General features: G+C 46.2%; 1 protein-coding gene across 2 annotated transcripts; it reads right to left on the reverse strand.

The window, feature by feature from the left end:
- Positions 1 to 6: 6 nt before the first annotated feature.
- On the reverse strand, positions 7 to 23,552 carry AP5M1 (adaptor related protein complex 5 subunit mu 1). Of its 2 annotated transcripts, none has more exons than XM_038756876.1 (8): positions 23,283 to 23,552; positions 18,770 to 19,415; positions 14,097 to 14,252; positions 10,893 to 11,032; positions 8,990 to 9,075; positions 7,237 to 7,358; positions 3,567 to 3,663; positions 7 to 157 (listed from the first exon to the last, which is right to left on the reverse strand). In XM_038756876.1, exons 1-8 carry the CDS (start codon positions 23,354 to 23,356, stop codon positions 75 to 77), a joined length of 1,404 nt encoding a protein of 467 aa, XP_038612804.1. In that variant the 5' UTR covers positions 23,357 to 23,552; the 3' UTR covers positions 7 to 74. The 2 variants fall into 2 exon arrangements, with proteins under 2 accessions (XP_038612804.1, XP_038612803.1); XM_038756875.1 differs by having other exon boundaries at positions 14,097 to 14,324; positions 23,283 to 23,551.
- Positions 23,553 to 23,612: the final 60 nt, after the last annotated feature.

A 23,612-nucleotide genomic window follows, 5' to 3' on the forward strand; every position in this document is an offset into this window, starting at 1 on the left:
CAACAATAAAAGATGATTGATTTTTATTTTTTACTACATTGTTTATGTCTAATTTCTCTGTCAGCTGGAGACTGTTACAAAAATAATGATCTGTAAACTACTGGTGCAGAGGCTTTGGAATTCCAGATGTAGTAATCAGAGGATATCAGTTCCCGGGCTAAAAAGTCAAAAAGAGAAAAACATACATTAACTGCTTTATTTTACTAGAGGACTTTAAGATATCAAGGATGTGGCCTGGCGCTTCCAAAATATGAAGCCCAGACTGACGGAAAAGCATGTGGCCGAAATTAGCGACCTCTTCTATTTATTAAGATCCAAACCTATCACTAACTTCTGAGAGTCCTGACTCTTTCAGTATCTGGGAAACATTTTAAAGTGGTTTAATTGGCTTCCACTTTCTAGACTGTGAGCCCACTGTTGGATAGGGACTGTCTATAGATGTTGCCAACTTGGACTTCCCAAGCGCTTAGTCCAGTGCTCTGCACACAGTAAGCGCTCAATAAATACGATTGATTGATTGATTGATTCCAAGGCCGCCACTTTCCATACTGATCTCCCTGGCTCTAGCTTTACCACCTGGCTGGCCCACCCAAAAAACTTAGTGGATGTCACCTTTATTTTATGGTATTTGTTAGGCACCTCCTACGGGCCCGGCACTACTAAGCGCTGGGGCAGATACAGGCTCCATCAGATTGGACACAGTCCCTGGCCCCACATGGGGCTCACTGTCGTAATCCCCATTTTCCAGATGGGGTAACTGAGGCCCAGAGAAGCGAAGTGACTTGCCCAAGGTCACCCGGAAGACAAGTGGCGGAGTTGGGAACGGAACCCAGGTCCTTCTGACTTTGATCATATATATTTTATCTGTTTGTTAGGTAGGTATATGTGTACATGTAGAGAAGCAGCATGGCTCACTGGAAAGAGCCCGGGCTTTGGAGTTAGAGGTCATGGGTTCGAATCCCGGCTCTGCCACATGTCTGCTGTGTGACCTTGGGCAAGTCACTTAACTTCTCTGAGCCTCAGTCACCTCATCTGTAAAATGGGGATTAAGACTGTGAGCCCCGTGTGGGACAACCTGATCACCTTGTACTCCCCCAGCGCTTAGAACAGTGTTTTGCTCATAGTAAGAGCTTAATAAATGGCATCATTATTATTATTATTATTATTATATGTATACCTACGTAACACATTCACATACTAGACAAACTTGATCGGGGTCACTGATTGATCCTCTATGTGTGCCTTGATGCCCAGAGGACAGAGCGAAAACTTTCTTCCCTAATTTATTTATTTCTATTAATGCTGGCCTCTCCTGTCGGACTGTAAGCTCACTATGGGCAGGAAACGTGTCCACCAACTTTATTATATTGAACCCTCCCCAAGGGCTCAGAACAGCGCTGTGCACACAGTAAGCGCTCAATAAATGACTGATTGGGAGAATACACTCCAAAAGAGATGGAAGACACATTCCCTGCCCACGACGAGCTTACAGATCTGAAGATTCTGCTCTGAAATTGGTAAGACTCGGGATTCAATCAACGCAAGCACCACAACAGAAACGTATTTCGACTAGCAATGTTTCGATAATACAGTCTGAATGAAATACGTGCAATATAACCCAGGAGTTACTCTTCACAGGCTGTAAGCTCACTGTGGGCAGGGAATGTGTCTGTTATATTGTACTGTCCCAGGAGCTTAGTACAGTATCCTGCAAGCAATAAGTGCTCCATAAATACGACTGGTTGGAGACAGTGAATTTATCTTTAGAGAGATTCATTCAATCATATTGAGCGCTTACTGTGTGCACAGCCCTGGACTAAGCGCTTGGGAAGTACCGTCTCTATATGTTGCCAACTTGGACTTCCCAAGCGCTTAGTACAGTGCTCTGCACACAGTAAGCGCTCAATAAATACGATTGATTGATTGCACTGTCCCAGGAGCTTAGTACAGTATCCTGCAAGCAATAAGTGCTCCATAAATACGACTGATTGGTTGAAGGAGACTGTGAATTTATCTTTAGTGAGATTCATTCAATCGAATTGAGCGCTTACGGTGTGCAGAGCACTGGACTAAGCGCTTGGGAAGTACCGTCTCTATATGTTGCCAACTTGGACTTCCCAAGCGCTTAGTACAGTGCTCTGCACACAGTAAGCGCTCAATAAATACGATTGATTGATTGATTGTACTGTCCCAGGAGCTTAGTACAGTATCCTGCAAGCAATAAGTGCTCCATAAATACAACTGATTGGTTGAAGGAGACTGTGAATTTATCTTTAGTGAGATTCATTCAATCATATTGAGCGCTTACTGTGTGCACAGCACTGGACTAAGCGCTTGGGAAGTACCGTCTCTATATGTTGCCAACTTGGATTTCCCAAGCACTTAGTACAGTGCTGTGCACACTGTAAGCACTCAATAAGTACGACTGAATGAATGAACAAATACCATCATTATCCCCTCCCCATCCCCCCCCACCTTACCTCCTTCCCCTCCCCACAGCACCTGTATATATGTGTATATGTTTGTACATATTTATTACTCTATTTATTTTACTTGTACATATTTATTCTATTGATTTTATTTTGTTAATACATTTTGTTTTGTTGTCTGCCTCCCCCTTCTAGACTGTGAGCCCGCTGGTGGGTAGGGACCGTCTCTAGATGTTGCCAACTTGGGCTTCCCGAGCGCTTAGTACAGTGCCCTGCGCACAGTAAGCGCTCAATAAATACGACTGAATGAATACAAGTTAGTGAGATGAACTTTGTCCCAATTAATCACCAATTTAGGCTGCCCTTCACCGTTTCCAGTTAGTAAATAAGAACACTCAGTTCTCCTAAATGGCTGGTTTGGGGGAAGGAAGTGGGAAGGAGGGAGGCGGAAAGTTTTAATCCCAATCAGTCATTTATTGAGTGCTTACTGTGTGCACAGCGCTGTTCTGAGCCCTTGGGGAGGGTTCACTATAATAAAGTTGGTGGACACGTTTCCTGCCCATAGTGAGCTTACAGTCCGACAGGAGAGACTAGCGTTAATAGAAATAAATAAATTAGGGAAGAAAGTTTTCGCTCTGTCCTCTGGGCATCAAGGCACGCATAGAGGATCAGTCAGTGACCCCGATCACCTTCGTCTAGTATGTGAATGTGTTAGGTAGGTATACATGTAATAATAATAATAATAATAATAATAATAATAATGTTCCGAATAATAAGGTTCTCGAAGAACCCAAACTAACTAAAATTCACGCTGCGGTACACGCCTTTTCCGTCATTTGTATGCAAATGACGTCTTCAATCAATCAGTCAATCAATCACTCGTATTTATTGAGCGCTTACTGTGTGCACAGCGCTGTACTAAGCGCTTGGGAAGTCCAAGTTGGCAACATATAGAGACGGTCCCTACCCAACAGTGGGCTCCCAGTCTTCCTTCAATACTCTGATACACCAGACTGAAACATGCTCGTGTGAATGGAAGTGTGCGTTACCTAAGCACAGCGTTCTAGCCAAAATACACAGCGAAAACCAGTGTAATGACAGAACCGAGCTTCGGCGGGCGACAACTTGGCAACTTACACGTATTTATTTTGGGTTTTCCCGGAGAAAAGACTTGGACGGAGTGCTGGTCCGCATAACACCCGGTGAGCGTGTAGTCTGGGATTCTAAAATAGAGCTAGGAGGAAACAGAAAAGCGGAATCAAACCAGACTACTCTTCGGTACAACTGTTCTGAAATGTTTGTTACAATGCAACAAATTTGGCGCTTGCTCAACGACGCTTCTACACAATGCAGTTGTGATAGCAACGATTGTGGTGTTCGTTAAGTGCTTACTATGTGCCAAGCACCGCAATGGAAAAAAGCGAATCGGGCTGGACACGGTCCTTGTCCCGCATGGGGCGCTCAGTCTTAATCCCCATTTTCCAGATGACACAACTGAGGCCCAGAGAATAATAATAATAATAATAATAATGATGGCATTTGTTAAGCGCTTACTATGTGCAAAGCACTGGTCTAAGCACTAGGAGGGATGCAAGGTGATCAGGTTGTCCCACGTGGGGATCACAGTCATCATCCCCATTTTGCAGATGAGGGAACTGAGGCTCAGAGAAGTGAAGTGATTCGCCCAAGGTCACACAGCAGACATGTGGCGGAGCCGGGATTCAAACCCATGACCTCTGACTCCAAAGCCCGGGCTCTTTCCATTGAGCCACGCTGCTTCTCTGAAGGGAAGAGAAGTGAAGTGACTTGCCCAAGAGCACCCAGCCGACATGTGGTGGAGCTGGGATTAGAACCCAGGTCCTTCTGATTCCCAGAGCTTAACAAATACCACAGTTGTTGGGGGAAGCAGCGTGGCTCAGTAGAAAGAGCCCGGGCTTTGGAGTCAGAGGTCGTGGGTTCCAATCCCGGCTCTGCCACTTGTCAGCTGCGTGGCTTTGGGCAAGTCACTTCACTTCTCTGGGCCTCAGTTCCCTCATCTGGAAAATGGGGATGAAGACTGTGAGTCCCACGTGGGACAACCTGATTACCTTGTATCTACCCCAGCGCTTAGAACAGTGCCTTGCACATAGTAAGCGCTTAACAAATACCAACATTATTATTATTAATACTCTATAATTTAGTGCAATTTATGGACTTAGATTAATGTCTGTCTCCCCCTCTACACTGTAAGCTTGTTCATTCAATCGTATTTATTGAGCGCTTACTGTGTGTACTAAGCGCTTTGGAAGTACAAGCTGGCAACATATAGAGCCGGTCCCTACCCAACAACGGGCTCCCAGCCTAGAAGCGCTTAGTACAGTGCTCTGCACACAGTAAGCGCTCAATACGATTGAATGAATAGAAGGGGGAGACAGACAACAAAACAAAACATGTGGACAGGTGTCACGTCGTCAGAACAAATAGAATTAAAGCTAAATGCACAGCATTAGCAAAATAAATAGAAAATACGTACAAGTTGTTGTGGGCCGGGAATAAGTCTGTTATATTGTCGTAGGCTATTTTCCCGAGCGCCTAGTACAGTGCTTTCCGTACCACTGACCAATAGGGCTTTGGAAGTGCCAGCTCTGGTTGGTGCCGTACTGCGTAACGGAAGCTTTTCCCATTTTCGAAATGAGAAAACATGGATGGAGCAACGGGTCTGGACCTCAGAGGACCAAGGATCTAATCTGCTGTGTGACCACAGGCAATTCACACAACTAATCCGGGCCTCAGTTTCCTCACCTGTAAGATGAGGATTCAGTACCCGCTCTCCCTCCCGTTAGACTGTGACTCTCAACTGGGGCAGGGATTGTGTCCGGCCTGACGATCTTGTGTCTGCCCCAGCCCTTAGCAGAGGGCTTGGCTCACAGTAAACGCTTAAACAATAATAATAATAATAATGATGGCATTTATTAAGCGCTTAGTATGTGCAAAGCACTGTTCTAAGCGCTGGGGAGGTTTGAGAAGCAGCGCGGCTCAGTGGGAAGAGCCCGGGCTTTGGAGTCAGAGGTCATGGGCTCAAATCCCGGCTCCACCGCTTGCCAGCTGTGCGACTTGGGGCAAGTCATTTAATAATAATAATAATAATGATGGCATTAATTAAGCGCTTACTATGTGCAAAGCCCTGTTCTAAGCGCTGGGGAGGTTACAAGATGGTCAGGTTGTCCCACGTGGGGCTCACAGTCTTTAATCCCCATTTTACAGATGAGGTCACTGAGGCCCAGAGAACTTAAGTGACTTGCCCAAAGTCACACAGCTGACAATTGGCGGAGCCGGGATTTGAACCCATGACCTCTGACTCCAAAGCCCGGGCTCGTTTCCACTGAGCCACGCTGCTTCTCTAACTTCTCTAACAACTTCTCTGGGCCTCAGGTCCCTCATCTGTAAAATGGGGATTAAAGACTGTGAGCCCCCCACGGGACAACCTGATCACCTTGTAACCTCCCCAGCGCTTAGAACAGTGCTTTGCACACAGTAAGCGCTTAATAAATGCTATTATTATTATTATTATTATTATTATTATTATTACAAGGTGATCAGGTTGTCCCATGGGGAGCTCACAGTCAATCCCCATTTTCCAGATGAGGTGACTGAGGCCCAGAGAAGTGAAGTGTCTTGCCCAAAGTCACCCAGCTGACAGTTGGCGGAGCCGGGATTTGAACCCATGACCACTGACTCCAAAGCCCGGGCTCTTTTCCACTGAGCCACGCAATACCCTTATCTATATACATATATACTTGTATATATGTATATATGTTTGTACATATTTATTACTCTATTTTACTTGTACATATCTATTCTATTTATTTTATTTTGTTAGTATGTTTGGTTTTGTTCTCTGTCTCCCCCTTCTAGCCTGTGAGCCCACTGTTGGGTAGGGACCGTCTCTATATGTTGCCAGCTTGTACATCCCAAGCGCTTAGTCCAGTGCTCTGCACACAGTAAGCGCTCAATAAATACGATTGATTGATTGATCTTCACTATTCGGATTCCGATTCCCTCTCTCCTGGCAAGAGCATTTGAGGAGGTGGCCGATCCCCAAAGCTGGGAAGCCGGAGACGGCAGAGATGAACAATGTTCACGGTCAAGTCTCAATTCCAGCCGTGACTCTAGAGCAGAGCGCCGGACTGGGCACTCTGGATAATTCGGGAAATGAAGGAAAAGCGGATCCCTAACCGTCGTGATCTTCTAATTCATTCATTCATTCATTCAGTCGTATTTATTGAGCGCCTACTGTGTGCAGAGCACTGGACTAAGCGCTTTGGGAAGTACAAGTCGGCAACATGTAGCGGTTCTAACTGGGGAGGGAGAAAGGAAGCAGCGTGGCCTATGAGGCAGAACCCGAGCCTGGGACGCAGAAGGACCTGGGTTCAAATCCCGGCTCCGCCACCTGTCTTCCGGGTGACCTTGGGCAAGTCACTAAACAAAGCCCCAGGGAAGTCGAAGGGCTAACGTTCAGTTCTCCTAGAGCAAAGGAGACATCGGGTAGACGACGGCGAACGTCTTCGGGTGTGACAGATTTAAGGTTTTTCGATCTCCTAATCAATCAATCGTATTTATTGAGCGCTTCCTGTGTGTGGAGCACTGTACTAAGTGCTTGGGAAGTCCAAGTTGGCAACATCTAGAGACGGTCCCTACCCAACAGTGGGCTCACAGTCTAGCTTAGTACAGTGCTCTGCACATAGTAAGCGCTCAATAAATACGATTGATTGATTGATTGATTGATTGATAGCCGTCCTCGCTCCGACACGAATACGCCGCCGCTTACTTTGACGTGTGCCGTTTCCCCTGTGCAGATCGGGTCGATCGGCTGCTTCTGTTGGTTCGCGGTGGCACCGAAAGCCACGGTTCCCATCAGAGAAACCTCCAACGATTTGGGGAACTTTTGACCTGAAAAGAGAAATGTGGGAGAAACGGTGTTTATCCGGCGCCCGCTGGCTGCAGCGGATTGTACTCAATAATAATAATAATAATGGCATTTATTAAGCGCTTACTACGTGCTAAGAGTTGGGAAGGTTACAAGGTGATCAGGTTGTCCCACGTGGGGCTCACAGCCCTCACCCCCGTTTTCCAGATGAGGGAACTGAGGCCCAGAGAAGTGAAGTGCCTTGCCCAAAGTCACCCAGCTGACAAGTGGCAGAGCTGGGATTTGAACCCACGACCTCTGACTCCAAATAATAATAATAATGATGGCATTTATTAAGCGCTTACTATGTGCAAAGCACTGTTCTAAGCGCTGGAGAGGTTACAAGGTGATCAGGTTGTCCCACGGGGGGCTCACAGTCTTCATCCCCATTTTCCAGATGAGGGAACTGAGGCCCAGAGAAGTGAAGTGCCTTGCCCAAAGTCACCCAGCTGACAAGTGGCGGAGCTGGGATTTGAACCCACGACCTCTGACTCCAAATAATAATAATAATGATGGCATTTATTAAGCGCTTACTATGTGCAAAGCACTGTTCTAAGCGCTGGAGAGGTTACAAGGTGATCAGGTTGTTCCACGGGGGGCTCACAGTCTTCACCCCCGTTTTCCAGATGAGGGAACTGAGGCCCAGAGAAGTGAAGTGACTTGCCCAAAGTCACCCAGCTGACAAATGGCGGAGCCGGGATTTGAACCCACGACCTCTGACTCCAAATAATAATAATAATAATGGCATTTATTAAGCGCTTACTATGGGCAAAGCACTGTTCTAAGCGCTGGGGAGGTTACAAGGTGATCAGGTTGTTCCACGGGGGGCTCACAGTCTTCACCCCCGTTTTCCAGATGAGGGAACTGAGGCCCAGAGAAGTGAAGTGACTTGCCCAAAGTCACCCAGCTGACAAATGGCAGAGCCGGGATTTGAACCCACGACCTCTGACTCCAAATAATAATAATAATAATGGCATTTATTAAGCGCTTACTATGGGCAAAGCACTGTTCTAAGCGCTGGGGAGGTTACAAGGTGATCAGGTTGTCCCACGGGGGGCTCACAGTCTTCACCCCCGTTTTCCAGATGAGAGAACTGAGGCCCAGAGAAGTGAAGTGCCTTGCCCAAAGTCACCCAGCTGACAAGTGGCGGAGCCGGGATTTGAACCCACGACCTCTGACTCCAAATAATAATAATAATGATGGCATTTATTAAGTGCTTACTATGTACAAAACACTGTTCTAAGCGCTGGAGAGGTTACAAGGTGATCAGGTTGTCCCACGGGGGGCTCACAGTCTTCGACCCCGTTTTCCAGATGAGGGAGCTGAGGCCCAGAGAAGTGAAGCGCCTTGCCCAAAGTCACCCAGCTGACAAGTGGCGGAGCCGGGATTTGAACCCACGACCTCTGACTCCAAAGCCCGGGCTCCCTCCACCGAGCCACGCTGCTCAATTCGACCTGGAGACGTCAGGGGCTCCCCGCCCACGGGGCAGCTCACGCTCTACCATACCGTCGTTCGGCCGTTTTAAATTTTCTGGAGTTGACCATAGGGGACGGGAGGAGGAAAAAAGAAAGGAAAAGGGAAGGAAAAAAAAAAAAAAAGCCAGCAGGCAGCTCACCGAGGATCCAAATCAGGGAATTTTTCTCTCGAGAGAGCTCTAGCTGGCCGGAGCTAACCTTGGATTCCAGGTGTGTGACTGGTCCCCTGAAAGACAACACGAGAGGTGGGCTTTTGAAACACAAGTAACAACTGAAATAATAATAAAGACGACATTTATTAAGCGCTTACTATGTGCAAAGCACCGTTCTAAGCGCTGGGGAGGTTACAAGGTGATCAGTGAAAGAGGCTGGGTCAGCCACCTCCGAGTTAATATGTTTTGTTCTCCGACTCCCCCTTCTAGACTGTGAACCCACTGTTGGGTAGGGACCGTCTCTAGATGTTGCCAACTTGGACTTCCCAAGCGCTTAGTACAGTGCTCTGCACACAGTAAGCGCTCAATAAATACAATTGAATGAATGAATGAATAGTCAAGGGCTTATTCCTTCATTCAGTCATATTTATTGAGCGCTTACTGTGCAGAACACAGCACTAAACGCAGAAGCCAACTTTCATTCAATCATATTTATTGAGCGCTTACTGAGTGCACAGCACTGTACTAAACACAGAAGCCAACTTTCATTCAATCATTTATTGAGCGCCTACTGTGTGCAGAACGCAGCACTAAACGCAGAAGCCAACTTTCATTCAATCATATCTATTCAGCACTTACTATGTGCACAGCACTGTACTAAACGCAGAAGCCAACTTCCATTCAATCATATTTATTGAGCGCTTACTGTGTGCACAGCACTGTCCTAAACGCAGAAGCCAACTTCCATTCAATCATATCTGTTGAGCGCTTACTGTGTGCACAGCACTGTCCTAAACGCAGAAGCCAACTTTCATTCAATCATATCTATTGAGCGCTTACTGTGTGCACAGCACTGTCCTAAACGCAGAAGCCAACTTTCATTCAATCATATCTATTGAGCGCTTACTGTGTGCACAGCACTGTCCTAAACGCAGAAGCCAACTTTCATTCAATCATATCTATTGAGCGCTTACTGTGTGCACAGCACTGTCCTAAACGCAGAAGCCAACTTTCATTCAATCATATTTATTGAGTGCTTACTGTGTGCACAGCACTGTACTAAACGCAGAAGCCAACTTTCATTCAATCGTATTTATTGAGCGCTTACTGTGTGCACAGCACTGTACTAAACACAGAAGCCAACTTTCTTTCAATCATATTTATTGAGCGCCTACTGTGTGCAGAACACAGCACTAAATGCAGAAGCCACCTTTCATTCAATCATATCTATTGAGCGCTTACTGTGTGCACAGCACTGTCCTAAACGCAGAAGCCAACTTTCATTCAATCATATCTATTGAGCGCTTACTGTGTGCACAGCACTGTACTAAACACAGAAACCAACTTTCATTCAATCATATTTATTGAGCGCTTACTGTTTGCAGAACACAGTACTAAACGCAGAAGCCAACTTTCATTCAATCATATTTATTGAGTGCTTACTGTGTGCACAGCACTGTACTAAACGCAGAAGCCAACTTTCATTCAATCATATTTATTGAGTGCTTACTGTGTGCACAGCACTGTACTAAACGCAGAAGCCAACTTTCATTCAATCATATTTATTGAGCGCTTACTGTGTGCACGGCACTGTCCTAAATGCAGAAGCCAACTTTCATTCAATCATATTTATTGAGCACTTACTGTGGGCACAGCACTGTCCTAAACGCAGAAGCCAACTTTCATTCAATCATATTTATTGAGCACTTACTGTGGGCACAGCACTGTCCTAAACGCAGAAGCCAACTTTCATTCAATCATATTTATTGAGCGCCTACTGTGTGCAGAACACAGTACTAAACGCAGAAGCCAACTTTCATTCAGTCACATCTATGAAAATGAAAATGGCCCTAAAGCGGCCCCTGAAACGCCCGGCCCGCCAGTCTCTGACCTGTTGTAAAAAGGAATTCGAGCTTCACAGTATTCAAAGCCATTTTTGACACTCTCGTGGAGTTTCAAGTGAACGGCCAGTTTTAGCTGCCCTTCTTCCTCCTTCAGCTGGTAAAATCCCAGAATTGGGGGGACGGGCACCTGAAAGAGCGAACAGGTTTTAATAACCATTTGGGAATCATTCCCCCCAAAATACAACAAAAGCTAACCGATTGTAAAATATAGTCTTGCTCCAGAATTTGGAGGAGGCTCCGTGGCCTGGTGGAAAGACAACAGGCGTGGGAATCAGAGGACCTGGGTTCTAATCCCGGTTCCACCACTCATCTGCTCTGTGACCTTGGGCAAGACACTTCACTCATTCATTCCCCCTCATCCCCCTCTCCATCCCCCCCATCTTACCTCCTTCCCTTCCCCACACCACCTGTATATATGTTTGTACATATTTATTACTCTATTTATTTTACTTGTACATATCTATTCTATTTATTTTATTTTGTTAGTATGTTTGGTTTTGTTCTCTGTCTCCCCCTTTTAGACGGTGAGCCCACTGTTGGGTCAGGACCGTCTCTATATGTTGCCAATTTGGACTTCCCAAGCGCTTAGTACAGTGCTCTGCACATAGTAAGCGCTCAATAAATACGATTGATGATGATGATTCATTCAGTCGTATTTATTGAGCGCTCACTGTGTGCAGAGCACTGGACTCAGCGCTTGGGAAGGCCAAGTTGGCAACATCTAGAGGTGGTCCCTACCCAACAGTAGGCTCATAGTCTAGAAGGATAATAATGACGGCCTTTGTTAAGCGCTTACTATGTGCAGAGCACTTCTCTGTGCCTCAGTTCCCTCATTTAATAATAATGATAATAATGTTGGCATTTGTTAAGCGCTTACTACGTGCAAAGCACTGTTCTAAGCGCTGGGGTGGGGGATACAAAGTGATCAGGTTGTCCCACGTGGGGCTCACAGTCTTAACCCCCATTTTCCAGATGAGGTAACTGAGGCTCAGAGAAGTGAAGTGACTTGCCCAAGGTCACCCAGCAGACATGTGGCCGAGCCGGGATTCGAACCCATGGCCTCTGACTCCAAAGCCCGTGCTCTTTCCACTGAGCCACGCTGCTTCTCTGCATGTGCAAAATGGGGATTCAGTACCCATTCTCCCTCGTATTGAGACGGTGATACCCATGTGGGATCAGATTATCGCGTATTTACCGCAATGCTTGGCACAGTTTTTGGCACGTAGTATGTGTTTAACATACACCACAATAATCATCACCATTATTAAGGATAATAATAATTATTATTAATAATGATAATAGTAATGATGACAGACTTGAATGCATTTGGCACGCAGTATGTGTTGAACATATACCACAATTATCATCATCACCGTTATTATTAAGGATAATAATAATTATTAATAATGATAATAATGACAGACTTGAATGCATTTGGCATGCAGTACGTTTAACATATACCACAATTATTATCATCACCATTATTATTAAGGGTAATAATAATAATTATTAACAATGATAATAATAATGACGATAGACTTTGCATTTGGCACGCAGTACGTGTTTAACATATACCACAGTTATCATCACCATTATTATTAAGGATGCTAATAATTACTATTAATAATGATAATAATGACGATAGACTTGAATGCATTTGGCACGCAGTACAAGTTTAACATATACCACAGTTATCACCATTATCATTAAGGATGCTGAGAATTATTATTAATAATGATAATGACGATAGACTTGAATGCATTTGGCACGCAGTACGTGTTTAACATATACCACAATTATCATCACCATTATTATTAAGGATAACATATACCACAGTTATCATCACCATTATTAAGGATGCTAGTAATTATTAATAATGATAATGACGACGATAGACTTGAATGCATTTGGCACGCAGTACGTGTTTAACATATACCACAATTATCATCACCATTATTATTAAGGATGCTAATAATTATTATTAATAATGATAGAAGTAATGATGATAGACCTGAAGACTTTGGAAGTCAAAAGTGCTTTCAGGAAACCTCTGCACCTCCATATTTAATCTACATTTTCTGGCTTAGAAAACAATCAGATATATCAGTCAGCTGGTCCATGGTATTTATTGAGGGCTTACTGTGGGCAGAGCACTATACTAAATGCTTGGGAGGGTCCAATACACTAAAGCTGGTAGTTACGAACCCTTCCCTCAACGAGTTTACAATCTAGCGGTGAAGGCAGACGCCAAAATGAATGACGGGTAGGGGAATCAACAGAGTAAAACGATTTCAACATAAGACCTGTGGGGGGAACTATCAAAGTGCTTAAGGAACAGGGACCTGTATATATGCTTGTACATATTTATTACTCTATTTATTTATTTATTTATTTTACTTGTACATTTCTATTTATTTTATTTTGTTAGTATGTTTGGTTTTGTTCTCTGTCTCCCCCCTTTTAGACTGTGAGCCCACTGTTGGGTAGGGACTGTCTCTATACGTTGCCAACTTGGACTTCCCAAGCGCTTAGTAGTGCCCTGCACACAGTAAGCGCTCAATAAATACGATTGATGATGATGATGATTTAAAGTGCATACGTGACAAGAGATGGAAGACTAGAGTAGGGGGATAAGTCAGAGAAGACTTCCTGGAGGCGATCGGATTTTAGGATCCATCATTCCCTCCCGTACTTGGCTACGAACCGCGCCGGCTAAATAGTTGGTGGGCTCACTCCCCCGATTCCTCTCCCCATCCCTTAGCATTTTGGCGCATGTTCTTTAACTCTGCAACTTCCCCCTCCTTGCAAGTAATTTCAGGGTTTGTCTTTGAGAGGAAGGACGTTTCCCAACTGTACTGTACTCTCCCAAGGGCTTAGTTCTGTGCTCTGCGCAGCAGATGCTCAATAAATAGCATCGATCGGCTGAACCACCCGTTTTAAGAAGGCTCCTATCTGAAGAAGCCGGAGGGCCAAACGGACCTGGAGTCAGGAGACTTGGGTCCCAATACCGGCCACTTGCCTGGGGTGTGACGTCGGGAAAACCACCGAGCTTCCCAGGGCCGCGGATGGGGATTGAAACCCTCTTCTACCGCCCCCGAAGACCACGGGCCCCCCGCCTGACCGGACCGCATCCTCTCTTCCCCAGCATTTAGCACGCAGTCCGCGCTGACCGAAGGCCCCGGCCGTCCTACCTGAGATGTGTAGTGGCACAGGTGGAAGGGCTCGAGAGGAGGAGTGAATGGAAATCTGTACGGCCCGCCGAAGGCGGAATCGTCCCCCGCGTCCACGCTGCTGGAGGTCAGGATGGCTGAGTCCAGGGAGGTCACGCACGGGTGGGCCAGGACGTCCTGGAGGGGAGAACCGTTGCCGGGCAGATTCAAGCTGACGGTGACAGCTGGCATGACGCCCTCCAGGTCGCACTTGCGAACAAACAGACGGAAAGTGACTGCTCTGCCCGCGCTGGGAAAACGATCGTGCCGATGGCCCCCGCGGGTTATGGAGACTCATCCGCAGCGGTGACTCCCAGCGTCGATTCCTTCCCCATTTATGTTCGTTTCCCAATCCCCTACGGTATTAACAAACGATGCTTTTAGACTGTGAGCCCACTGCTGGGTAGGGACTGTCTCTATATGTTGCCAATCTGTACTTCCCAAGCGCTTAGTACAGTGCTCTGCACGTAGTAAGCGCTCAATAAATACGATTGATGATGATGATGATGCTTTGGAAACTCAAAGCTACGAATACCATAAAAAAAAAAATCTTGTGGTGGGCGGGGGACCCATTTGTTTATTGTAATATCGAACTCAACCAAGTGCTTAGTACGGCGCTTTTGCATGAATTTTTAAATAAAAAGAGCTGTTCGAAGGCAGGTCATTTAAAATAAGGCGGTCACATGGACTTTGGCACTTTAAGAAACTGCAATAGGAACCTCACAGAAACCTATTCATGCCATCTACGTAAAGTTTGTTTACTCAAATATTCAAACCCGCTGCTATGATGAGATATGATATGATGTGATGATATATGATGATGAGGGATGTGATGATATGATATGATGATGAGTGATATGATGAGAAGCAGCATGGCTCAGTGGAAAGAGCCCGGGCTTGGGGGGTCGGAAGTCGTGGGTTCTAATCCTGGCTCCGCCACTTGTCTGCTGTGTGATCCTGGGCAAGATCACTTCACTTCTGTGCCTCAGTTACCTCAACTGGAAAATGGGGATTAAGACTGTGAGCCCCTCGTCAATTTGATAATCTTGTATCTACCCCAGCGCTTAGAACAGTGCTTGGCACATTCATTCATTCATCCAATCGTATTTATTGGGCGCTTCCTGTGTGCAGAGCACTGTACTAAGTGCTTGGGAAGTAGAGAAGCAGCGTGGCTCAGTGGAAAGAGCATGGGCTTTAGAGTCAGAGGTCATGGGTTCGAATCCCGGCTCCGCCACATGTCTGCTGTGTGACCTTGGGCAAGTCACTTAACTTCTCTGAGCCTCAGTTACCTCATCTGTAAAATGGGGATTAGGACTGTGAGCCCCACGTGGGACAACCTGATCACTTTGTATCCCCCCAAGCGCTTAGAACAGTGCTTTGCACATAGTAAGCGCTTAACAAATGCCAACATTATTATTATTATTACAAGTTGGCAACATATAGAGACGGTCCCTACCCAACAGCAGGCACATAGTAAGCGCTTACCAAATGCCAAAATTACTCTTATTATTGTATGAGATAGTTAAACATAATTTCCTCCTCCAAATCACTGAATCATCATCCACTGTCTTTAAGGGCTTAATGAGCTAGCTCATCACTCTTTAATTATGACTAGCGTAGTTCTTTTGCGAGGGAATCCTTTTTGGTAAGCCGTCCCAAACCTGGTAATCAATACCATTACAAATAAAGGGAATTTCGGCATGCTTGTTGATAATAACGATGGTGATAATGCCTTGAATTTGCAGAGAATTTTTTTCCAAAGCATTTGCAAATGCTGTATCTCATTTTATCCTCTCAACATCCCTGTGAGGGAGGAGAGGAAGGAGAGGCAGACACTCCCGTCCCCATTTTTCTGAAGAGAAAACTGAGGCCTAGAGAGCCTAGCGGACTACTTGGCAGAAGACTAGAAACCAAGGCCATGCTATTTCCACTAGTCCAATCTCACTGAACTGGAAAATAATAATAATAATGGCAGTTATTAAGCGCTTACTATGTGCAAAGCCCTGTTCTAAGCGCTGGGGAGGGTACAAGGTGATCAGGTTGTCCCACAGGGGGCTCGCAGTCTTAATCCCCATTTTACAGATGAGGTAACTGAGGCCCAGAGAAGTTAAGTGACTTGCCCAAAGTCACAAAGCTGATAGTTGGTGGAGCCGGGATTTGAACCCATGACCTCTGACTCCAAAGCCCGGACTCTTTCCACTGAGCCACACTGCTTCTCCAAATACTGACCGCAGAGCTGAAAATTAGGGTCTATGATAAGTAAATGAGCATGCTGCACCTTAGGAGACTTTTCTTTCTTCTTCCTTTTCAAAAATAGAACATTCTAGAGATAATAATAATTGTGGTAATTTGTTAAGCGCATAGGCACTGTACTAAATGCTGGGGTAGATACAAGCTAATCGGATTGGAACCAGTCCCTGTCCCACGGGGGCTCACTGTCTTAATCCTCAGTTTACAGATGAGGTGACTGAGGCACAAAGAAATTAAGTGACTTGCCCAAGGCCGCACAGCAGACACGTGGTGCCGGGATTAGAACCCAGGTCCTTCTGACTCCCAGGCTGAGGTTGTACCCTCTATGCCACGCTGCTTCCCCAGCGAGATCTGATGCCAGTGAAAAGAAGCAGTCTACCTCTTGGAGTTTTATTAGAAACACCAGCATTTTTGAGCCATCGTTTTAAAAAAGGCTTATTACTTTGAGCACTAAATTATCCTTTACAGCCTCAAAACTGCCACTGCTCATAGAGGCGATTAAATTACAGAAAACCCCAAGAATACACAGGATTTTTAAGTTCTCCTCATGAAAGAACAAATTGTCAGTTTGCAGAAAGGTACTTCATTCATTCAATCTTCTAGACCGTGAGCCCGCTGTTGGGTAGGGACCGTCTCTATATGTTGACAACTTGGACTTCCCAAGCGCTTAGTACAGTGCTCTGCACACAGTAAGCGCTCAATACGATTGAATGAATGAATGAATTCAATCTTATTCAATCTTGCCTTATATTCTAGGTGCTACTTTGATTTCTAGCCCACAGATACAGAGGAATAGCAGTTACGTTTCGATCCCTAGGGTAAAACATTTTAAATGACCAAAGTCGACTTGGAGAAACTGAAGCATTTTAAAACGTTATTTAACTGCCTCTGCAGAATGTTGACTCTCAAGGGTTTAATTTTTGATCATTATTTAACGTGCCGTTTAATCACTGACTGATGTATTAATATCACTGTTACGCTCTTCCTAATCCTTACCCTGAAAAGGGTGCCCGGCAGGAGTGATATGTTCCATCGGCTCATTTAAAAAACAAAAAGCCTTTCGAATGACTTCAGATACCAATTTAGAGATTAGTCAATTTTACCTCCTAGAAGACCGAGTGGAAAATGGAAGAGGCGGACAAGAAAAGTAACATTCACCCAAGTTTCTGTCATATACAGCATATACAGACGAAGCTCAAAGCCAGCTTGGATTTAAGGGCATCGTTTGTAATATTTATTACTCTATTTATTTATTTATTTATTTATTTTGCTTGTACATTTCTATCCTATTTTGTTGGTATGTTTGGTTCTGTTCTCTGTATCCCCCTTTTAGACTGTGAGCCCACTGTTGGGTAGGGACTGTCTCTATGTTTTGCCAATTTGTACTTCCCAAGCGCTTAGTACAGTGCTCTGCACATAGTAAGCGCTCAATAAATACGATTGATTGATTGATTGATTAATAGTGGCAGTCGTGTGTAATGTTGCCAACTTGTACTTCCCAAGCGCTTAGTACAGTGCTGTGCACACAGTAAGCGCTCAATAAATACGACTGATTGATTAATGTGTTTATTTACTGCGCGATGCCCTGTGCTAAGAGATTGGGAAAGTACAACGGAAAAGCACCACGGCCTAATGGGTACAGCGTGGGCCTGGGTTCTTGTCTGCTGTGTGTCCTTAAGCAAGTCACTTCACTTCTCTGTGACTCAGTTACCTCATAATAATAATCACAGTGTTTGTTAAGCGCTCATTATGGGCCAAGCACTGTTCTAAGTGCTGGGGTAGATACAAGGTCATCAGGTTGTCCCACGTGGGGCTCACAAGTCTTTATCCCCATTTTCCAGATGGCGTAACTGAGACACAGAGAAGTGAAGTGACTTGCCCAAGGACAAGCGCATACTGGTCTGTAAAATAGCCAGTAAGACTCGGAGCCCGGTGTGATCCTGTGAAGCTGCAATTGTGTGAATCCATCTCTCCTGCTGATAATAATAATAATAATCAATCAATCAATCGTATTTATTGAGCGCTTACTGTGTGCAGAGCACTGTACTAAGCGCTTGGGAAGTACAAGCTGGCAACATATAGAGACAGTCCCTACCCAACAGTGGGTCACTGTTGGCATTGACGGCATTTATTAAGCGCTTACTATGTGCAAAGCACTGTTCTAAGCGCTGGGGAGGTTACAAGGTGATCAGGTTGTCCCACGGGGGGCTCACAATCTTAATCCCCATTTAACAGAGGAGGAAACTGAGGCACAGAGAAGTGAAGTGACGTGCCCGAAGTCACACGGCTGACAAGTGGCGGAGCCGGGATTTGAACCCATGAACTCTGACTCCAAAGCCCGGGCTCTGCCCACCGAGCCACGCTGCTTCTCCGCGTCGGCGACGGAAACGGAGGGGCCACCTCACCTTACAAGTCACCGTTCCATAGACCTGCCAGATGTCCGCTACATCTCGCTTGTCGTACTGCATGGATTTGACTTTTTCGGTAACACCGATCGTAACCTGGGCTTTTCCTTTGTAGACGCTGGCCCTCCACGCCGGTTGCTTTCGGGTGGGATTGACCGACGCGAGGCCGGGGCTCTCCAGCAGACCCGACAAGTTGTCATCTACCAAAGTGCCAAAGGGACAAGCCCGCATGAGTAAAGAGGGCAACTGCCCCACTTTCGCGGCCAGCTCGGCTTCGGTCTTCGGGCTGGAATTCAGGAAATCCAGAAGCCCGAAAAGGAGAGCGAAGGCCTGGGAGACGCCGCTGATGCCGACGAGAGGAGGCCGCGGGACCAGGGGTCCCTCGACTAGCGGCACGGAGACGTAGATCAGGCCGTTTTTCTGGAAAGCCACAACGGGCCAGAGTTCTCCTTCTCCGAGGGGAAGCCCGTAAACCGAGGTCTTGGGGATACGGGAGCAGCTATCTTGGCTTTCCACGTAGTCCTTCTCGTCGCCCGTCAGGCGGAGTTCCAAAAGCAGGGCCCGGAGGAAGGGGCCGTCGTCGGGTAAGGGCACGTAGCTCGCTCCGTTGAAGCCTCGGGCTCGCCTTTCCACGGTGGGATACCTTCTGCGTTGGCGAAACCAAAGTGGGTTACAAGGATCGCTGCCGCTCAGGAGCAAAGCATCGGACATAATCAATCAATCAATCAATCAATCGTATTTATTGAGCGCTTACTATGTGCAGAGCACTGTACTAAGCGCTTGGGAAGTACAAATTGGCATCACATAGAGACAGTCCCTACCCAACAGTGGGCTCACAGTCTAAAAGGGGGAGACAGAGAACAGAACCAAACATACCAACAAAATAAAATAAGTAGGATAGAAATGTACAAGTAAAATAAATAAATAAATAAATAGAGTAATAAATATGTACAACCATATATACATATATACAGGTGCTGTGGGGAAGGGAAGGAGGTAAGACGGGGGGATGGAGAGGGGGAGAGGAAAGAAGGGGCTCAGTCTGGAAGGCCTCCTGGAGGAGGTGAGCTCTCAGCAGGGCCTTGAAGGGAGGAAGAGAGCTAGCTTGGCGGATGGGCAGAGGGAGGGCATGCCAGGCCCGGGGGATGACGTGGGCCAGGGGTCGATGGCGGGACGGGCGAGAACAAGGCCCAGTGAGGAGATTAGCAGCGGAGGGTGCGGGCTGGGCTGGAGAAGGAGAGAAGGGAGGTGAGGTAGGAGGGGGCGAGGGGATGGATGGATGGACAGCCTTGAAGCCCAGGGTGAGGAGTTTCTGCCTGATGCGCAGATTGATCGGTAGCCATTGGAGGTTTTTGAGGAGGGGAGTAATATGTCCAGAGCGTTTCTGGACAAAGATAATCCGGGCAGCAGCATAATGGGGGGATCCCCCCCTTACCTCCTTCCCCTCCCCACAGCGCCTGAATTTATTACTCTATTTTATTTGGACACGTTTATTCTATTTTTTGTGTGTTTTGTTTTGTTCCCCGGCTCCCCCTTCCAGACTGTGAGCCCGCCGTTGGGTAGGGACCGTCTCTACCTGCTGCCAACTTGGACTTCCCAAGCGCTTAGTACAGTGCTCTGCATCATCATCAATCGTATTTATTGAGCGCTTACTATATGCAGAGCACTGTACCAAGCGCTTGTAATAATGGTATTTGTTAAGCACTTACTACGTGCAAAGCACTGTTCTAAGCGCTGGGGAGGTTACAAGGTGATCAGGTTGTCCCCCGGGGGACTCACAGTTTTAATTCCCATTTTACAGATGAGGTAACTGAGGCACAGAGAAGTTAAGTGACTTGCCCAAAGTCACACAGCTGACAGGTAGCGGAGCGGGATTTGAACCCATGGCCTCTGACTCCAAAGCCCGGGTTCTTCCCACTGAGCCACGCTGCTTCTCTCTCTACTGCACACAGTAAGCGCTCAATAAATACGACTGAATGAATGAATGTAAAAGCCAAGACACTTCTGAATGTACAGTGCTCTGCACATAGTAAGCGCTCAATAAATACGATTGATGATGATGATGATGATAATGATGTTTCGCTACATCCGAGCATTCCCCGCTCTATGGATTTTCCCAGGAGATAATAGTTGTTAAGCACTTACTATGTGTTACGTTGCCAACTTGTACTTCCCAAGCGCTTAGTCCAGTGCTCTGCACACAGTAAGCGCTCAATAAATATGATTGATTGATTGATTGATTGATTAAGCACTGGGGTAGATACAAGATAATCAGGTTAGACACAGTCCCCGTCCCCAAATTTCTCCGTGCCTCAAGTTACCTCACCTGAAAATGGAGATTTGACTGTGAGCCTCACGTGGGACACGGACTGCGTCTAACCCGATTAGCTTGGTCCCTACTCCAGAAGCAGCGTGGCTCAGTGGAAAGAGCCCGGGCTTGGGAGTCAGAGGTCATGGGTTCAAATCTCTGCTCGGCCGCTTGTTAGCCGTGTGACTTTGGGCAAGTCACTGAGCTTCTCTGTGCCTCAGTGACCTCATCTGTAAAATGGGGATGAAGACTGTGAGCCCCCGTGGGCCAACCTGATCACCTTGTAACCTCCCCAGCGCTTAGAACGGTGCTTTGCACATAGTAAGCGCTTAATAAATGCCATTATTATTATTATTATTATAGAGATGCGGTCCCTACCCACCAGTGGGCTCACAGTCTAGAAGATTGTGATTATTATGACGATGAGCGGGCTCACAGTCTGGAAGATTATGATTATTATGATGATGATTTGTTTTGATGATGATGGCATTTATTAAGCGTTTACTATGTGCAAAGCACCGTTCTAAACGCCGGGGAGGTTACAAGGTGATCAGGTTGTCCCACGTGGGGCTCCCAGTCTTCATCCCCATTTTACAGATGAGGTCACTGAGGCCCAGAGAAGTGAAGAGACTTGCCCAAGGTCACCCAGCTGACAATTAGCAGAGCCGGGATTTGAACCCATGACCTCTGACTCCAAAGCCCGGGCTCTTTCCACTGAGCCACAATGCTTTGCACATAGTAAGCGCTTAATCATCAATCGTATTTATTGAGCGCTTACTATGTGCAGAGCACTGTACTAAGCGCTTGGGAAGTACAAATTGGCAACATATAGAGACAGTCCCTACCCAACAGCGGGCTCACAGTCTAAAATAATAATGCTATTAACAAATGCTAAGCGCTTACTATGTGCAGAGCACTGTACTAAGCGCTTGGGAAGTACAAATTGGCAACATATACAGTCCCTACCCAACAGTGGGCTCACTGTCTAAAAGAATGATGCTATTAATAAATGCTAAGCGCTTACTATGTGCAGAGCACTGTACTAAGCGCTTGGGAAGTACAAACTGGCAACATATAGAGACAGTCCCTACCCAACAGTGGGCTCCCAGTCTAAAAGAATAATGCTATTAATAAATGCTAAGCGCTTACTATGTGCAGAGCACTGTACTAAGCGCTTGGGAAGTACAAACTGGCAACATATAGAGACAGTCCCTACCCAACAGTGGGCTCACAGTCTAAAAGAATGATGCTATTAATAAATGCTAAGCGCTTCCTATGTGCAGAACACTGTACTAAGCAATTGGGAAGTACAAATTGGCAACATATAGAGACAGTCCCTACCCAACAACGGGCTCCCAGTCTAAAAGAATAATGCTATTAATAAATGCTAAGCGCTTCCTATGTGCAGAACACTGTACTAAGCAATTGGGAAGTACAAATTGGCAACATATAGAGACAGTCCCTACCCAACAACGGGCTCCCAGTCTAAAAGAATAATGCTATTAATAAATGCTAAGCGCTTCCTATGTGCAGAACACTGTACTAAGCAATTGGGAAGTACAAATTGGCAACATATAGAGACAGTCCCTACCCAACAGTGGGCTCCCAGTCTAAAAGAATAATGCTATTAATAAATGCTAAGCGCTTCCTATGTGCAGAACACTGTACTAAGCAATTGGGAAGTACAAATTGGCAACATATAGAGACAGTCCCTACCCAACAGTGGGCTCACAGTCTAAAAGAATAATGCTATTAATAAATGCCAAGCGCTTACTATGTGCAGAGCACTGTACTAAGCGCTTGGGAAGTACAAATTGGCAACATATAGAGACAGTCCCTACCCAACAGCGGGCTCACAGTCTAAAAGAATGATGCTATTAATAAATGCTAAGCGCTTACTATGTGCAGAGCACTGTACTAAGCGCTTGGGAAGTACAAATTAGCAACATATAGAGACAGTCCCTACCCAACAGTGGGCTCACAGTCTAAGAGAATAATGCTATTAATAAATGCTAACCTTTTCCTATGTGCAGAACATTGTACTAAGCAATTGGGAAGTACAAATTGGCAACATACAGAGACAGTCCCTACCCAACAGTGGGCTCACAGTCTAAAAGAATGATGCTATTAATAAATGCTATTTTTATGATGATGATGATGAGAAGGTGATTATGATGGTCCCGGGCTTGCCCCCAGCCCCGTTACCTGGAGAACCTGACGGAGCCGCCCTGCGAGGTGCCCTGTTCGTGGCTAAGGAGCCACACTCCCCTCTGGGCCATGGCCAAGCGCTTAGCGCAGTGCTCCGCACACCGTAACAGCTCACCAAATACGACTGAATGAATGATGACTGAACGAACGGGCGGCAGCCCATCCCCAACCCAGTCCTCCCCCACTTAGCAGGGGCCCAACCCGGGCAGGAAAATGGAGTCGCTTTGGTCTGCTCAGGCTCGGCCAAGGCGAGCTAGGCCCCACTTCCGGGACGGCGGCCCGGGGGGTCCAAACTTGGTCACGAGGGGGCGGAGGGCGGTGCGTGCC

The sequence above is a fragment of the Tachyglossus aculeatus genome, chromosome 14 (genome assembly GCF_015852505.1).
Source record: "Tachyglossus aculeatus isolate mTacAcu1 chromosome 14, mTacAcu1.pri, whole genome shotgun sequence".
Classification (NCBI taxonomy): domain Eukaryota; kingdom Metazoa; phylum Chordata; class Mammalia; order Monotremata; family Tachyglossidae; genus Tachyglossus; species Tachyglossus aculeatus.

Excerpts from the sequence above, each read along its gene's own strand:
- AP5M1 (XM_038756875.1), bottom strand. The coding sequence starts at position 23,356 with ATGGCCCAGAGGGGAGTGTGGCTCCTTAGCCACGAACAGGGCACCTCG. Across the intron at positions 7,359-8,989 it reads TTCCCTGATTTGGATCCTCG|GTCAAAAGTTCCCCAAATCG; the intron begins GTGAGCTGCCTG and ends TTCTCTTTTCAG. Across the intron at positions 158-3,566 it reads AAAACCCAAAATAAATACGT|CCCGGGAACTGATATCCTCT; the intron begins GTAAGTTGCCAA and ends TTGACTTTTTAG.